This window comes from Miniopterus schreibersii (genome assembly GCF_964146895.1).
Source record: "Miniopterus schreibersii genome assembly, chromosome: 16".
Taxonomy (NCBI): domain Eukaryota; kingdom Metazoa; phylum Chordata; class Mammalia; order Chiroptera; family Miniopteridae; genus Miniopterus; species Miniopterus schreibersii.
This window is the reverse complement of record NC_138116.1, coordinates 31435896-31453490: the sequence shown is the minus strand read 5'-3', so window position 1 is coordinate 31453490 and position 17595 is coordinate 31435896. Positions and strand designations below refer to the sequence as shown.

The window sequence follows — 17595 nt, the reverse complement described above, 5'->3', positions numbered from 1 at the left end:
CCCCCTACTGGGGATCGAGCCTGCAACCCGGGCATGTGCCCTGACCGGGAATCGAACCTCGGTCTCCTGGATCCTAGGTCAATGCTCAACCGCTGAGCCACGCCAGCCAGGCTTTTTTCTTTTTTTAATTTTAATTGTGGTAAAAGATATATTACATAAAATTTACTATTTTAATCATTTTTAGCATACGGCTCAGTGGCATAAGCACATACACTCACATAGTTGTGTTGTTGAGAGGCTTTTAATTACTGATTCAATCTCCTTGTTATACATATATTTAGATTTTCTATTTCTTCTTGAGTCAGTTTTGGTAGTTTGTGTACTATGATCTGTTTCTATATGCAACACTACTTTTTTTGTTTTGTTTTGAATTTTTATGAGAATTTATTTGAGCCAAAATGAGGACATGTGCCAGGGAGCAAGATCTCTAATGCTCTGGAGAATGAAGGTTTTGCAGTTTCCTTTATGCATTTTAAAAAATATGTTTTTATGGATTTCAGAGAGGGGAAGGGAGAGGGAGATAGAAACATCAATGATGAGAAAGAGTCTTTGGTGGTCCCTTAAGAGAGCTTCAGATGGGGGCTGGTTGCCAGAGGAACCAACCATATGATTAGGGGATTGGAACTTTCTTTAAAAAAAATGTTATATATATATATATATATATATACACACATATATGTGTGTGTGTGTGTGTGTGTGTGTGTATATATATATATACACACACACACACACGTTTTTATTGATTTTAGTGAGAGAGGAAGGGAGAGGGAGGGAGAGAGAGAGAAATATCCATTGGCTGCCTCCTGCAGGCCCCCTACTGGGGATCGAACCCACATCCTGGGCATGTGCCCTGACTGGGAATCAAAACTTTTATGCATTTTGTGTTAAGGAATGAACATGAGAAAGATTGCCTGAAGGTGGGAGGAAACAAGGCGGGGATCAGATTACAGGCTAGTTAACAAGATCGTATGTTTTCTTAAAAGTGGTTCTGCCTTAGAGGAATATTGCTTCTTTTTTAATTTTTTAAAATTTCTTGATTTTTTGGAGAGGGAGAGAGAGAAACATCAATTTGTTGTTCCACTTATTTATGTATTTATTGGTTGTTTCTTATATGTGCCTTGTCCTGAGACTGAACCCTAAACCTTGGTGTATCTGGATCACGATCCAACCAACTGAATTACCCAGCCAGGGCGAGTATATGCAATCCTTCTGATACCAAATGTGTGGGTCTTCCACATCAAGCAATTTTCCAATTTTCTGTTGACACCAACTGGGTGTCCTACAGTTTAATTCAATTCTGACACTATCTACAGTTAGTGCTGACCCACAGACTGAGGTTAACGGCTCAGTCTCACAAGACTGTCCCCAGTTTCAGATCCCCGATCTTAAGTAGTGGGTCCCCAGGTTATCCAAACCTTTGTTCCACTTGGCTACGAATCAGTAGTTCTCACCACCTTTTCCTCAGGTTTGATAATTTGCTGTAATGGTTCACAGAACTCAGGGAAATGCTTTACTCTTAATGGCTTATTATAAAGGATATTATAAAAGATACAAATGAATAGCCAGATAAAGCAGCACATAGGTTGAGGTGAGGAAGGGTCCCAAGCACCGGAGCTTCTGTCCCTGTATGCTGGTGAGTGTGGATGCATTCGCCAACCTGGAAGCTCTCTGAACCCCTTGTTTGGAGTTTTTGTGGAGGTTCCATTGCCCAGGCATGATTAAGTCATTGGCCACCGGTGATTAACTCAGTTTCCTGCCTCTCTCCCATCCCTGGAGGCCAGGAGTAAATGAGGTTGAAAGTTCCAATCCTCACCCTGGCCGGTGTGGCTCAGCTGGTTAAGTGTACTCCTGTGCACCAAGAGGTCCCTGGGTCCATTCCAGGACAGGACACATGCCCAGGTTTCCCACTTGATCCCCAGTAGGGGGTGTGCAGGAGGCAGCCAATCCATGTTTCTCTCTCTTCCACCCTCCGCCTTCCTCTCTTACTAAAATCAATTAAAAAAAAAAAAAAAAAAATATATATATATATATATATATATATATATGAAAGTTCCAATCCTCTAATCATATGGTTGGTTCCTCTGGCAACCAGCCCCTATCTGCAGCTCTCGCAAGGGACCACCAAAGGTCACCTCATTAGCATAAACTCAGGTATGGTTGAAAGGGGCTTATTATAAATAACAAAAGAAACTCCTCACCTCCATGGTAAATTACCAGAGTTTTAGGAGCTTTGTGCCAGAAACCAAGGACAAAGAACAAATATATATTTCTTACTCTATCAAGATATTACAGTGCTCGCTTCCCAGCACATATACTAGAATTGGAATGATACAGAGGAGATTAGCATGGCCCCTGGACAAGGATGACACGCAAATTCTTGAAGGTTCCATAAAAGAAAAAGAAAAAAAAGGAATAAAAAAATGATATCACAGTGTGTGCTAATGGCCCCTCCCCAGTTCCAGCGATTGGAAGGGCAGCGAGCCAGCAGCTCTGGTTTCCTCTGGCTTGGCCAGCTCCTCATTCCCTGCCTTGACTCCAAAACCTCAGGCCCAGCCCGGTGAACAACAGGGATGCATTAGGGAGCTCTGTCGTCTCACTCTCTTGGACGAAAAAGGAGTTCTATAGGGAGTAACGCCACAGGGTGACCTTATCATATATTTATATTAATCTTCACCCAAGGACTTTTTTTCCACTGATTTTTATTTATTTTTCAATATGTTTTTATTGATTTGAGAAAGGAAGGGAGAGAGAAACATTGATGTGAGAAACATCAATTGACTCCCTCCTTCATGCCCCCTACTGGGGATCGAGCCCCCAACCCAGGCGTGTGCCCTGACCGGGAATCGAACCAGTGACCTTCTGGTGCATGGGACAACGTTCAACCAACTGAGCCACAGCGGCAAGGGTGGTTTTTAGAGAGAGTGGAAGCGGGGAGTGAGGGGGAGCGAGAGAGATCGATGTGAGAGATTGGTTGCCTCCTGCATGCACCCTGACTGGGGCCTGGGATTGAACCTGCAACCCAGGTACTTGGCCTTCACCGGGGATTAAACCCGAGACCAGCCCGGCCGGGCATGGCTCAGTGGTTGAGCGGCGACCTGGGATCCAGGCGATCAGGGTTCGATTCCCGGTCAGGGCACTATACCTGGGTTGCGGGCTGCAGCGGATCAATGACTTTCTCATCATTGATGTTTCTATCTCTCTCTCTCCCTCTCCTTTCATCTCTCTGAAATCAATAAAGATATATTTAAAAAAAAAACAAAAACCCGAGACCAGGGCTTTTTTTTTTTTTTTAATATTCTTATGGGTTTTTAGAGAGAGGAAGGGAAAGGGAGAAAGAGAAACACTGATGTGAGAGCAGAACATCAACCACCTGCCTCTTGCATGCCCCCCCACCAGAGGATTGAGCCCCAACCCTGGCATGTGCTCTGACTAGGAATAGAACCGGAGACCTCTCCGTGCACAGACACTCAACCACCTGAGCCACACTGACCAGGGCTGATCATATATTTCTAACTTGGTAGGTCATGGTGGGTACTCATGCCCCAGGCAAATCATTTATTATCCAATTTATTGGCATGCTATTGTTGATAATACTCTCTTCAAATCCTTATTTCTGTACGGTCAGTAGTAATTTCCCCACATTCATTTCTGATTTTAGTAATTTGAGTCTTTTTTTTTTTCTTAGTCAATCTAGCTTTTTCAATTTTGTTGATCTTTTCAAAGAACCAACTTTTGGTTTGTTGATTTTCTTTTTTTCAACCAATTTTCTATTTTATTTATCTTCACTTTAATCTTTATTATTTGTTCTTTCTGCTAGCTTTGGGTTTAGTTTGTTCTTTTTGTAGTTCCTTAAGGTGTTCAGTTACATTATTAACTTATGATCCTTTTTTATTTTATTTTAATTTTTTATTTTTTTAATTCTCACCTGAGGATATGTTTTCAAATTTTTTTTTAAAAAAAAGTCTTTTTATTTATCTGATTTCAGAGAGAGGAAGGGAGAGCGAGAGACATCAATTAGTTGCCTCCTGTACAAATCCCAACTGGGTATCAAACCCAAAACCTTGGGGTATCTAGACAAGGCTCTAACCAACTGAGCTACCTGGCCAAGGCTATTTACAAGTCATTCTACTTGATAGGAAAAGATAATTTGTATGATTTCAGTCTTTTAACACTTTTAAAGGCTTGTTTCATGGTTTAATATAAGGTCTTCAGTTTCTCAACTTTACAGATGAACATGAAACTTCAGAGGCGAAATGACTTGCTGGATGTATAAATAAAAAAATGTGTATTTATATAGTTATAGAATTAGGGCTAGAACCCAGGTGTTTTGATTCTCAGTCTTTTACCGCTGAAATTTGTTAAGTTTGTTTAGAGCGGAGGGGGTTTAATTTGTAATGCAATAAGGAGCCACCTGGTCTCCTTCCTTGGGTCTCCTGCTTTCACCCCTCTCTCAGAAGCAGGTATTCTCCAAGGTGGTGTGTTTGGTCCCCTTCACACACACTCTACCTGCTTCTATGGCAGTTTCCCTTCTGTTAGGAATGGAATGTTTTCCAGCTCCATGCTGGTCATTTCTACCTGGGAGATCTTTTGAGAATCTTAGAACCGACATGTGCTAAAAGGAATTGCCTGTCTTCTCCGCATTCTATCAGCAAATTTTCCTGGCATCCCTATTTTTGTTGTTGCTGTTCACGATACTGCCACTCATTTATCCCAGTGACTCAGGGTGGGAAGATGGAAAGTCAGTTTCCCCTCCTCACAAGATCTCTAGGTCTGCAGATCAGCTACAGACTCCTGCGGCTTCTCTCTGTAGCACTAATCCTATTTGTCCTTTCCTTCCAATTTCACTGCTACCGTCTATTCCTTTTTGCCTGCATTAGTGTAATAATAGCCGGATCATTTATCCTCTTACTTCATTTAATCACTATTATACCATACTTATTAATCCTTCTAAAGTGTATGTTGTTAGACAAATGATGTCATCCTCCATGCAAAGATCATAAAAAAATAAAAAAAAAAATAGCGTTCTTGTTCCCACTGAGTAAGGTGCAGACTTCTTAGCTGGCCATCCAAGGCTCCTCATAACTTGGTTCCAACCTTTTTATTCCACATTTATTGCAGACCTCGCCACACAGCTTATGCTCTAGTTACCTGAGCTCCAGTCTCGGCACGGGTATTATGCTGAGAACAGGGTGCTGGGAATCCACTGGGAAGCAAGACACACCAGGTGCTTTCCCACTCTTGCCTCCTTAATCTCGATTTGGCCTTGGCCCCAGCCTCCTGCACCTCGCGCCCCAGACTGGGCTCCTCTGGCGACTACCGTGTTCCTAGCCACGGTGGGTCCAAACGGAAAAAGCTGGCTAAGGCGCAGGGGAAGGAAAAGATTGCCGTGCGAAGGTGAGGTGTGAAAACTGGAGCTCCTCTTCCTGGACCGGCTGTATCAGGGCCCAACTCTTTACCCCGGGGTTTAAAAAAACAGCCTGGAAAAGGCCCAGGAGGGGTGCCTGGCTGAGGAAACAGGCACAAGGTAGGAGAGGCGTTGGTGTCAGTGAGGAAGCCATTAAAAATCCGTTACAGCTCTGCTTTCTCTTGCTCCCTCTCTGGAGGAGCAGTCCAGGCCGGCCTCGCCGCAGGCCTCCCTCGGGGTCGCTCTTTCTTCTCGCAGTCGCAGTTCCCGCCTCGGAGATCCTGCACCAGCTGAGCCCACGGAGGAGGGGCGTCTAGCTAGTTTCAGCCTCTCCAGCCGCCGAGCTCCCGGACCGCCCCCCGCGCCAGTTGCCAGGGAGCGGTTGCCATAGAGCTGAGCAGTTGTCCGCGTGCGCAGGCGGAAGTCCCGGATTGAGGCGCCGCCATTTTTGCTGCTCGGACGCGGAGCGAGAGGCTGAGAGAGTCGGAGACGCTATCCGCTTCCATCCGTCGCGCAGACCCTGCCGGAGCCGCTGCCGCTATGGATGATCGGGAGGATCTGGTGTACCAGGCGAAGCTGGCCGAGCAGGCTGAGCGATACGACGGTGAGTTGGGGGGTCAACCGGGGGCTGGAATTCTCGGACCCTCTGCCGCCGCCCACAGAGGCCGGGAGCCGGAGACAAAATGGCGGCATCGTCTCCGAGCCTGGCCCGGGGACGTGAATTCGGGGAGCAGGAAATGGCCTGTGGTCTCCCGGAGCGGTGGGAGGCCCCAGGCTTAGGAATTTGACCCCTTCAGTGTCCTCAGCTGTAGACACTCGCCAGCCGAGAGGCCGAGGCGATAGGGTGGAGGAGTTGGTTGTAAAATGGCGGCTGGGGGGGAGGGCGAGTCCCGGGGCGGGGGGAGGGGGAGGAGATGGCGTGTGCTGTCTCCGGGCGAGCAATTCTCCGGGGAGCTTCTGACCAGTCTGGGATGTGGAGAACAATTGAGTGGGGTGATGGGGGAAGAAACACCCGCCACATGGGGGAGAGTGGCGACCGGGAGCTGTAGCGCGGGCGCCTTTCAGGGAAATATGGCGGGTGGGGGCGGTGGCTTTTCCCCGGAGGCCCAGTGTGGGGCGGCGGCTGTGGAGTCTCACAAAGGAGAAGCCTAACGAGCGGAGGTCTTCTTTGGGCTTGTGGTGGGGGGCAGTCTTGAATGAGGCGGGGGAAGGGGAGAGGGTGGGAATCACTGCTGTTCATGCTTGGGCGGAGGCCAGCTGAGATGCTGCGATCGTATTTCTTCCCCGTAGGCCGGCACACCTTGTAGTGAGGGTTTTTTAGGTTTTACGTTCAACCTCGCCGCCTTCTGCGAAGATTTAGAAATACCTTCCTCACGGCCCTTTCCGTGGTCTTACGCCGGAGAGCTCGGAGTTCCTGTAATTATTTTCTGTCTCCGTAAGCTGTGGCGGGTAGAACATTGAACAGGAAACAAGGAGACCATGAGTCTCAGCCCTTTTCCAGTGCCTGTCTTGTAAAAATAACGACTGTGCTGTTTACACGCACCGTTATGACAAACGGAGAAAGACCTGTTGAAAAATAAAGTTATTTCAGGTGTTTAGTAACTGCATTTTAGTCGACTGCCCGGGCTTGGAATGCGTGTTCGTGCCTTTTTGGGGATCTTAACTTATAACTTATCCCAGTCGTTCAGCTAGGGCTTGGGTTTTGAGGTTACGAACATAGGGGGTCCCAGCAGACCCTATATTCTTTCCCCCATTTTGAATAAATGGTTTTATGTACAGATTTGAACAGTTTTTCTTTGTTCATTGCTCCTTTGCCCATAAAGGTTCTTTCGTCATTTTCCAGAATTTTATCGAATTGTCCATTGTGTCTGTTCAGTCAGTTCCAGGCTGCTGCTTTTTAAAAATTGCCCCTCCCCTCATTTTGGGCCTAGGTACTTGAATTACCCCCACATCCCTTAAGATGTAGTATTATAAAAACAAATCATATATGTGGTTTCTTTGGTTTTAATGCTGTTGTGGGGTGAGATATGGTTGGAATCAAGTGCTATTGATCTTTAGATTTTTCTTAATTACTAAACCATTTATTTTTCAAAATATTATGTAGGACCATTGCTTTCCTTGAATACGTATTTGTCATCTGAATAGCCTCAGGGCTAGGACCATACATTAGGATTCAGGAATTTGAAAATTAGGAGAAAAGGCTCTCAGCGCAAACTTAGGAAAATATTGCACTAAATGTTGTAAATCCTTAAATTGTTACTTGTATTAAACAAGGTTCCTGTTGGAAGGGGGAAGGGAATAAGGTGGGAAGTACAGCTCAAGGTCAGATTCGTCTTTATTTCAGTGTTTAAAAGTCAAACACAGGTAGGTGTCCTTGTAATGGAAGTGTGTGGTTTTTTGTTTTTGTCCCCCCCCCCCCCCCAAATGCTCCAAATAGGTTCCCCTCATAATATACCGGTGCCCTTGGGAGGAGACTTGAAATGATATTTGAATGCTTTCTGTTATGTGGGGATTTTAGGCTCTGAGTAAACTTGCTGTGATAACTAAAAGGACGTGGAGGAAGGTTTTTTAAAACTTGTTTTAAGAACTGATTTGGAAGCTCATGATTTCATTTGGAAGCTCAAGCTTAGTTTCCAAGTAAGGTGACAGTTTAGTGATAATCGTATTTTGGAGTTGAGTGCTGAAGATTTTTGACCAAATCTCTTATGGGTTATTCAACATAGCACTCTCAAGATAGAACCACATCATTACATGTACACTTTTGGTGTCTCCTTCAGAACCCAGAGTACTCTCAAGATAGAGCCACATCATTACATGTACACTTTTGATGTCTCCTTCAGAATTTAAAGGGGGAAGGAGATAACGTCTACCGGTGGAGAGAAACTGTTGTGACTATTGGGCACAATATAGAGAGGGATTCATTGGGAAAGAAGAAGAGGAAGACTGTTATCAGGAATCAGACTCTACCTGTGTCCAGTCCCTTAATGAGTAACAAATCAGTGTTGTTTGTAGTAACAAAAAAGGATCCCATAGTTTTAGTCACCAGACAATTGATCAAGTGTGGAGAGTGGAAGAAGGTGAGAGTACATATGAATGATTTGGTTTTGGGAACCTGGATATAAATACTGGTTTTTCTCATTGTTCCTGCAGTACCTTCATCTTTTATTTTACATGCTGTGTTGAATCTAATACTTAAACTTCTTTGTAGCATCACTTAATTATATCCTGGGGAATTGGAATCAATTTATGTGGTTTATATAAAGGTACTGGAGGAAGAGCTGAGATGTGTTCAGAAAAAGAACAATTTTCGGGTTGCAGATAGGAAATACTGGTTTGGAGCTAGGACTGTTCACCTTGAAGATTAAATCTAGCATCCCATCATTTAAGTTAGTAGTCTAAAGAATAGTTATTTATTTTTGTTTGTTTTTTTAAAAATTATATCTTTATTGATTTCAGAGAGAGGAAGGGGGAGAAAGGGGGAGAGAGAGAGAGAGAGAGAGAGAGAGAGAAACATCAATGATGAGAGTCATTGATTGGCTTCCTCCTGCATGCCCCCAACGGGATCGAGCCCACATCCTGGGCATGTGACTGGAATTGAACCATGATCTCCTGGATCTTAAGTCGATGCTCAACCACTGATCCATGGCCAGCCAGGCAGAAATAGTTTTTTTTTAATACTCACCTAAGGATATTTTTCCATTGCTTTTCAGAGAGGGTGGATTGGGGGGAGAGAGAGAAACATCGATATGAGAGAGACACATGGATTGGTTGCCTCCCACACATACCCGGACCAAGGCCAGGGATTGAGCCTGCAACTGAGGTACATGCCCTTGACTGGAATCGAACCCGAGACCCTTTAGTCCAAGGGCCTATGCTCTAACCACTGGGTCAAACCAGTTAGGGCTAAGGAATAGTTTTTATATCATTCGTGGCCATATTAAGGAAATCTGAGACCTTTTAGCATTCCTGAACTAAGTTTTACTGTCCCATTTATATGAACCACAATAGTACAGAAAAGTGGGGAATAATGGGGGTGGAGTCAGTACTTGCATATTTTCTGTCAGCATACACTACATTTGGGTTTGTGGGGTAGTTGCTGGTTTTGTCTTTTCACTTCCCTGTTATGATTGGCTTCATATGACGGGGTAAAGTATTGATGGTCACTTTTGATTTACCCTGTGAATGCATCAACATCAGGAATACATCTGTTCTGCATTACTACTTAGAGAGCTCTTCTTTTAAAATACCAGAGCTCATCTCTAACTTATTCTGGTAGTCAGTGAGGGGTTTTGAGTTAATTCCTTAATATATGTCTTGTTAGGGAAAAAAATGGGTAAAAGTAAGTCAACTTTAGTAATGAGTTAAAAAAAAACGGTTAGCTCTGACCAATGTGACTCAGTAGGAGCTTCATCCTGTGCATCAAAGAAGGGTTGTAGATTCAGTCCTGGTCAGGGTGAGTACCAGAGGTGGCTGATTGATGTCCCCCTGCCCCCCCTTCTCCCTTCCTTTCTCTATAAATCAATGAAATCATGTCCTCAGGTAAGGATTAAAAACAACTCGTGTCTAACATTATACTTAAAAAAAAGAAAACAGGTTAATTATCAATTCTTGACTGTAGGCCAGTAATAATTTTTATTGCTATTTCAGTTAATGGAGTTAACTTTATTTAGTGCAGTTTTTCCCCCTTCCTATATGTAAGCAGAGTTGGATAATGCAATTTTTAAAATCCCTCCTACTGGTAGCTTTTAGTCTTCATATTTAAAGCAGATGCTCTTTTGTGTATACTTTAGACTTTGATATGGTATTGTGCATACTTCAGTGTATTCTGTTAGCTTACAACTATGGAATATAATGAAATTATGAATCACTGCAGTTTGAGGTGATGGGGTAAATTCTTACTACTGTGGACATTCTTAGGCACCCCTTTCACCTTTACATGAAAAGGTCTGAATTTGAATTCTAGTAGGGGAAGAACACTTAACGGCAAGTATTAAACTGAGCAAATTTTGGATTCAGTAAGCAGCTCATATATATATTATGATTAACTGATTAACAAAATATATGTACACACACACACAGTTAATCCTCACCTCGGGATTATTTTTTCTATTGCTTTTTCAGAGAGAGTAGAAGGGAGGGAGGGAAGCGGGGGAGAGAGAGAGAAAGAAAGAAACATCGATGTCTCATGTTGACTGGTTGCCTCCCTCATGTGAGCCCTGGCCAGGGGTGGGGAGTGAACCCGCAACCCTTCTGTGCAAAGGCGGACGCTCTAACCACTGAGCACACAAAGGCCAGGGCCATAATTGTTTAATAGCTCAGTCAGGAGAATGGGAAATGTTTAAAAAAGTTTTGTAACCTGGTATATAGCAAGTGAAATTTCAGTCCAATAAATTAATGTATCTAATTTTACCAATGAGTTTTAAATTTGTAAGGTGGGGAGGGGAGAGAAAAACGGAAACGAGATAAACATCTAACGGCTGTCTCTTGCACACACCCCAACTAGGGATCAGGCCTGCAATCTGGGCATGTGTCCTGACCGGTGGAACCTGGTGACCTGCATTGCACAGGACAGTGCTCAACCAAATGAGCCATACTGGCCAGGGCTGAAAACATTTTTATTTTTTCATAAAAAGTGGGCCGTAAGGCTGATTTTTGCCAGACTTTTACCTTATATGTAAGAAAAGTGTATTTAATCCTCACTTGAAGACATGTTTTTATAGATTTTTGTTAGAGATGAAAGGGGGGAGAGGGAAACACCAGTCAGTCAGTTGCCTCCCCTGTGCGCCCCGACTGGGATCGAACCTGCAACCTGGGTATGTGACCTGATGGGGAATCGAACCTGAGACCCTTTGGTGTGCAGGATGATGCTTCAACCAGCTGAGCCACATAGGATAGGGCAAGAGTATTTAGATAGTAATGACAGGCATAGGATAAAAATTAAAATTTTAAGTAATGCCATATATATAGAACTTCACTTTTCACAGACAGTTTTGACAAAATTTTATTTCATATAGCATTGACATAGGTAGTGAGAGGGAAAAAGGAACAAATATCAATTTGCCATTCCACCTATTTATGCATTCCTTGACTGCTGCTTGTATGTGCCCTGGCCTGGGGTCCAACCTGCAACCTTGGTATATTGGGATCACACACTGATCAGTTGAACCACCCGGCCAGGGTATGGCCATGCATATCTGTAAAGAACTTTTATTTTCCCCTTCATCTTAATGGATGTAGTCCCTAAATTACTGATGTAATTACAAAACTTTTAGGAAGAGGAGAGAGGGCAAATGATTCACAAATGTGAAGGTAAGATAGCTGTCACACAGAATCCATTAAGGGATAGTGAGGAACAGCAACATAAAGTAGTTTTGTTTACTTTTTTTTTTTTTAATGTCTTTATTGATTTCAGGGAGAGGAAGGGAGGGAGTGAGAGAGAAACATCAATGATGAGTCATTGATCGGCTGCCTCCTGCATGCCCCCTACTGGGTATTGAGCCCACAACTCAGGCATGTGCCCTGACCAGGAATTGAACCGATCTCCTGGATCATAGATTGATGCTCAACCCACTGAGTCATGCTGGCCCGGCCCCTACTTTTTTTTTTCCTCCCCAGTTTATCTTTATTGTTGAAAGTATTACAGATGTTCCCTTTTGCCCCCCTATGTTTACTTTTGAAATGGTCAGTTAACAGTTTGATACAGTTCAATACTGATATAGCCAAGTTGACAAATTGGTTTGTTAGCATAATTTTATGGTTTGAACTCATTGACTAAATATTCATGCTAGTCACATTCTTCGAACAATTTCAGAAGCTCATTTAAATTTACCAAATTGTGATAACAACTGCCTTACTAATAAAAGGGTTATCATAGTTTATCATCCAAATCAGGATACCTTGAAATGAAGAGAAACCAATTTGTAATCGTGCTGTATGCATAAACTGGGATTGCCCTGAGTTGCAAACTTGCCCTTATAGTCTATCTACTTTAAGACCATTTGTTACTACTAGTTTCTCATTTAGATTCATAACAGAAGTTTTCTAAGCTTTGTCTCTCTCTACTATAGAGATAGCTTAAATCTAACTCTTCATTTTGGTTTTCTTCTTTCTCAAACGAAGTCAACATTTGCCAGAACATAAGACAAAAGATTTCCTCCTCCCATTACTCCAAATGGGAACTGAAAAAACCAAGGATAAGGTAGTTGCTGAAAATAGAACTTGCTGGCATGTAAACTAGTCAAAACTGAGTGATAATGTCAAAGCCAATCACTATGTTGGTTTTATGTATGTCTACCTTGAGCTAGATCTGTGCTTAAAAATACTTGGGTCTTAGCAAATGTCTATCCTAAGCTCAGAACTTTCCCCAAAATACATTTTTACATTCTCACCCACACTTATGACCATTCTGTTTAGAACACCAAATCCTGTGTAGTTTAGAAAACAGATTACCATGACCCTGTTTCATCTGTTTGAAATTTAATCTGTATTGCCTTTCTTTCAATGATCCATTACAATAGCTAGGCAGATCTGTCATTGTTAGGATTGATTGTGATGTCAGGATTTTATCTAGCAAAAGCAATATGAAATGTGTTTAACTGTTCTTCGTTTAAAGGAGACATGTTACACTGTGAATAAGAATTATGACTTTCATATTTGGTAAGGTGGTGTAGTGCAAAGAAAGGCCTTGGAATCTGAATTCCTTGTCTGTAGAATGGGGATTAATGATGCCGTGAAGTTGTGAGGTTTCATAAGCTGCAAAGAATAATACCTGTTAGGAAGTATTTGTGAGAAATTCTCATTCAATATGAATGATGAAGTAGATGTCTTTGCTACTGATCTATTATGGTCATATTGGAAGGTAATCTACCTTGTTTGAGTTATTCTTAGTAAGTGTATTCTAATGGGTTTAGTCTCTTAAGTTACATTTACATAAATACAGGTCTCAAAATAAATTAAAAAAAATATCTTTATTGATTTCAGAGAGAGGAAGGGGGGGAGGGAGAGAGAGAGAGAGAGAGAGAGAGAGAGAGAGAGAGACATCAATGATGAGTCATTGACTGGCTGCCTCCTGCATGCCCCTTACTGGGGATCGAGCCTGCAACCCGGGCATGTGCCCCAACTGGGAATCGAAAAAAATTCTTAATCTTAACTCATCTGGAAATTTGCATGTACAGAGTGAAGGTTGTTTAGATTTATTCCCAAGCAGTATAATCTATACTTTGGCCACATTGAGCTGGTATGTAGTTCTTTTGATATTAATTCCAGGTTAACATTCAGGAGAATATAACACTTGTCTGTGGGTTTGGGGTGAAAGATTCAATAGTATGAAAATGCAAAAGTAAATCAGTGTTAAAATATTTGCATATTAGCAGTCTCAGATTACTGACTAGGAAAATAATGAATTGAGATAAAGCACTTATGTTCACAGGCAAGGTTCAAAGCTGTGGCGGTTTGATGCTGAGTGTAGTTTGCAGGAAGGAGCTTGTCCATGCCACTCTCCCTGCTCTGGGTGTGTACTGCTTCTATAATGGCAAATACTGCATGTTGTTTTTGCTTTTTGTCTTTTTCCTAAAAGTGAAAATCCTCTTTGATTTCGTGAAAACAGGTATTACTAATGTAGGTCTTTCTTAAAAGTGATTTGAAGTTAATTTGAACTTTTGAAAAGCGGTTGGATAACTATACATATCCAATTTGGTGGATGTGATTCTAAAGGCTTAGTGTAAGCCCTGGACAGTGAATGGGTTCTGATTAATAGAAAGCTACCAATTAATACTATTTAATCCTTAGTCATTTAAGGATTTTCTAGCACCTTGGAATGGTGGTTGTGGACACCTTGTGTTGTAGAAATGCTGTGTCCTTGGTGGTTAGTCATTTAAGGACATTGTGGGAACTTGAAATTGTGAACACTTCTGTTGTAGAAATGTTAAATGTCCTACTTAAGAATTTGTGTGATTGTCTGGCTGGGAGTGGCTCAGCATTTGAGCATTGACTTAGGATCCAGGAGATCCCTGTTTGATTCTTGGTCAGGGCTCATGCCCAGGTTGTGGGCTTGATCCCCAATGGGGGGGGGGCGTGGGTGTGGGCATGCAGGAGGCAGCCAATCAATGATGACTCTCTCATCATTGATGTTTCTCTTCCCCCCTTCCTCTCTGAAATCAATAAAGATATATTAAAAAAAAATTGTGTGATGCTCTGGCTGGTATGGCTCAGTTGGTTGAGCGTCATCCCATGTACCAAAGAGGTCGCCAGTTCTATTCCTGGTCAGGGCACATGCCTGGGTTGTAGGCTTGATCCCCAGTAGGGGTTGTGCAGGAGGCAGCCAATTGATGTTTTTCTCTACTCAATAAAAAACATATTCTTAAAGAATTTGTGTGGCTGATTTTATCTGATCACAATAAATTATTAATAAGCTAGCAAAATTTACAATAGGATTGTCAGTGTTTTCATGGAAACTGGAAAACGTTTGTGAGCGCCTTGACTAGAAATATCACCACAGCTGTGATTTTGTTTTTACAGATTTTTTCGAAAGGTATTCATTAATAAACATTTTTCTGTGCAGAATAAACTTTTCCCTACAACTTTTAAATATTAGCATGAAAGTGCTGAAATTTTTATGGGGGGTTTCATATCTGTTCAAAGACTTAGGGAAATAAGTAAATAGTATAACCCTTCTCTTGAATTGTATCAGTATAAGGGTCATTTCTGGTCATTTTTTTCCTGATGTATTCCAACACAAAATTTTAAGATTTTTTTGTTTTTTCTAATTCTACAAAAATTATGAAAAGAGATTCAGACTTCAAGGCCTCCCCCCCTTTTCCCCTCCCAGTATGCCAGTATCTTAGGTCATTTACCTCCCCAACCTCTTACTTTCTACCCTTACTTCCCCTGCACATCATCTTTTTGTTTTTTCTACAGCTATTACAGCTGCCTGAGGAGGGAGTATCTTCTTAAATTCTAAGAGGAGAAGTCTCTTAGTTTTGATGGAGTAAGGGGAATTTCTCCCCTTTTCCCCCATTCCGAGACTCTTGAGGAAGAAAGATATCTTTCTGCACTCAGAATTGCAGAATCTGGGTAAAAGGTTTTCTTGTTTTTCTACCTAGTAGAAGCTAATTGGGAAGGTTTTAAATTTCTTTAGAAGTCTAAGCACTTTGAAGGTAGAAGTTGATTTTAGAGAGTCCTCTGTTTAGGTGGATACATATAGAGGAAAAGTTGTATATATTTGAGTGTCAAGATTATTGTGCTTTGAAAAGCCTTAGTATTCACACTATTAAAAGTGAGTTCCAAAGGCATTTGACAAATACATATTTAGTGTCAACTATGTACCTGGGCCACTGTTCAGGAAACTTGGGATTTATCAGTAAATAAAGTTGACAACAGATCTCTTCAAGGAGCTTATATTGTAGTGAATGTGTAAATGCTTTCAGAATAATACTTTTGTTAGCATGTGCAAATAAGAGTTAATTTGAATGGCAACAATGGAGTTTGCTATAAGGTAGGGTGCTATATATACCTGGTGCTAGTGCCTGTCTCATATCAAAGGTTGTATAAAACTACATTCTCTCTTCATTGACTACTAGTGTAAAGTGGTACTAACAAATTGAAAAAGTTGTTTCTTTTTTTTTTTTGTTTTTTTTTTTTTGAGGATATTTTTTTCCAATGATTTTTAGAAAGAGTGGAAGGGAGGCAGTTAGAGAGGGAGAACAATCAGTTGCTTATCATTCCCTCAGTCCTCAAAAACAACCCTGCAAAGTGGGTACTAGCCGTTTAACAGATAAGGATTAAGAACCTTATCAGATGTTGACAACAAATAGGTAACATCATTGGGATTCAGCCAAGTCTTATTATTTTTAATCCTTACCGGAGGATATGATTTTACTGATTTTTAGAGAGCGAGCAAAGGGGTGGGTAGGCATCAGTGTGAGAGAGAACCGTAGATCAGTTTGCCTCCCACGTTCAGATCAAACCTGCAACCTTTTTGGTGTACTGAACGAAGCTCCAAACAACTGAGCCACCTGGCCAGGGCTCAGTCAAGTCTTTTTCACTTCCAAGCTGATACTCTATATATTTCTATACTTATAAGTAAACTTCAGTCCATACTGCTTGAAGCTCTATTTCTGTTCCTTAGATTTTAATTAAAAAAAAATAAATCTTGATTTCAGAGAGGAAGGGACAGAGAGAGAGAGATAGGAACATCAATGATGAGAGAGTCATCATTAATTGGCTGCCTCCTCATGCCCCCGACTAGGCATCCAGTGGCAAGCAGGGCATGTGCCCTGACTGGGAATTGAAACGGGATCTCCTGGATTCTAGGTGGATGCTCAACTGCTGAGCCACACCCGGCCAGGCAGATTTTAAATTTTATAACTTAAAAGTTGTTATGAACAGTCTTTTGGCTTAATTTCTCTCTGTTTAGTGGTATCTTTAATATCTGAAGGAGACAGGGAAGGGTATGTAGGTTGAGGTAGGTCGGTTGAGTATATTTTCCAGTGGAGAGGCAGCAAGAGATAGTAAAACTACCACCGGACCAGAAAGCCATTAAATTTAGGGGAGATCTGTCATGTCATGCTTTATTTCTCTCCTTTCCTCTACTGAGGATATTTTTCCCATTGCTTTTCAGAGAGTGGAGGGTGGGGTGGGCGGAGAGAAACATTGACGTGAGGGTGACACATTGATTGGTTGCCTCTTGCATGTGCTGTGACTGGGCCGGGGATCGAGCCTGCAACTGAGGCACGTGCCCTTGGTTGGAATCGAACCTGGGACCCTTCATTCCACAGGCCGATGCTCTAACCACTGAGCCAAACAGGCTAGAGCCAGTTTGCAATGCAGTATTTTCAGGGTTACTGTGTAGTACAACTGTTTATGGAAGTGTGTAATATAGGGACCCCAGATATTTTGATCATTTTGGAGAAAATAAAATACTGTTTTATTTTCTCCCAAGTGGAATTTATCTTTTTTTGTTGTGGCTAGTTTTCAGAATAAAGAGAACGGAAAAGGCCCTGGTTGTTGTTTATTTCTAGAAGAGAATTGTACTTCCAGTTGGTAGAATGCAGCTCTAACAAAATGTTTGGATTTATTAGATTATGTAGTAGTAATAAGCTTCCTTCACCAGTAGAATCCCATTTATTAATATGGAATTTTTCTTATTCTATATTTATTTTTTTAATTTTTATTTTTTAAAAATTTTATTATTG

The 17595-nt window shown here is 41.9% G+C and overlaps 1 protein-coding gene across 1 annotated transcript in view; it reads left to right on the top strand.

Annotated features, from left to right (window-relative positions):
- Window positions 1-5204: 5204 nt before the first annotated feature.
- The window catches only part of YWHAE (tyrosine 3-monooxygenase/tryptophan 5-monooxygenase activation protein epsilon), a 36898-nt gene continuing 24507 nt past the window's right edge, over window positions 5205-17595 (top strand). The window contains exon 1 of the mRNA XM_081162474.1: window positions 5205-6008. Coding sequence (XP_081018600.1) covers window positions 5945-6008 — 64 coding nt within the window. The 5' untranslated portion in view covers window positions 5205-5944. The remainder of the gene's footprint in view (window positions 6009-17595) is intronic.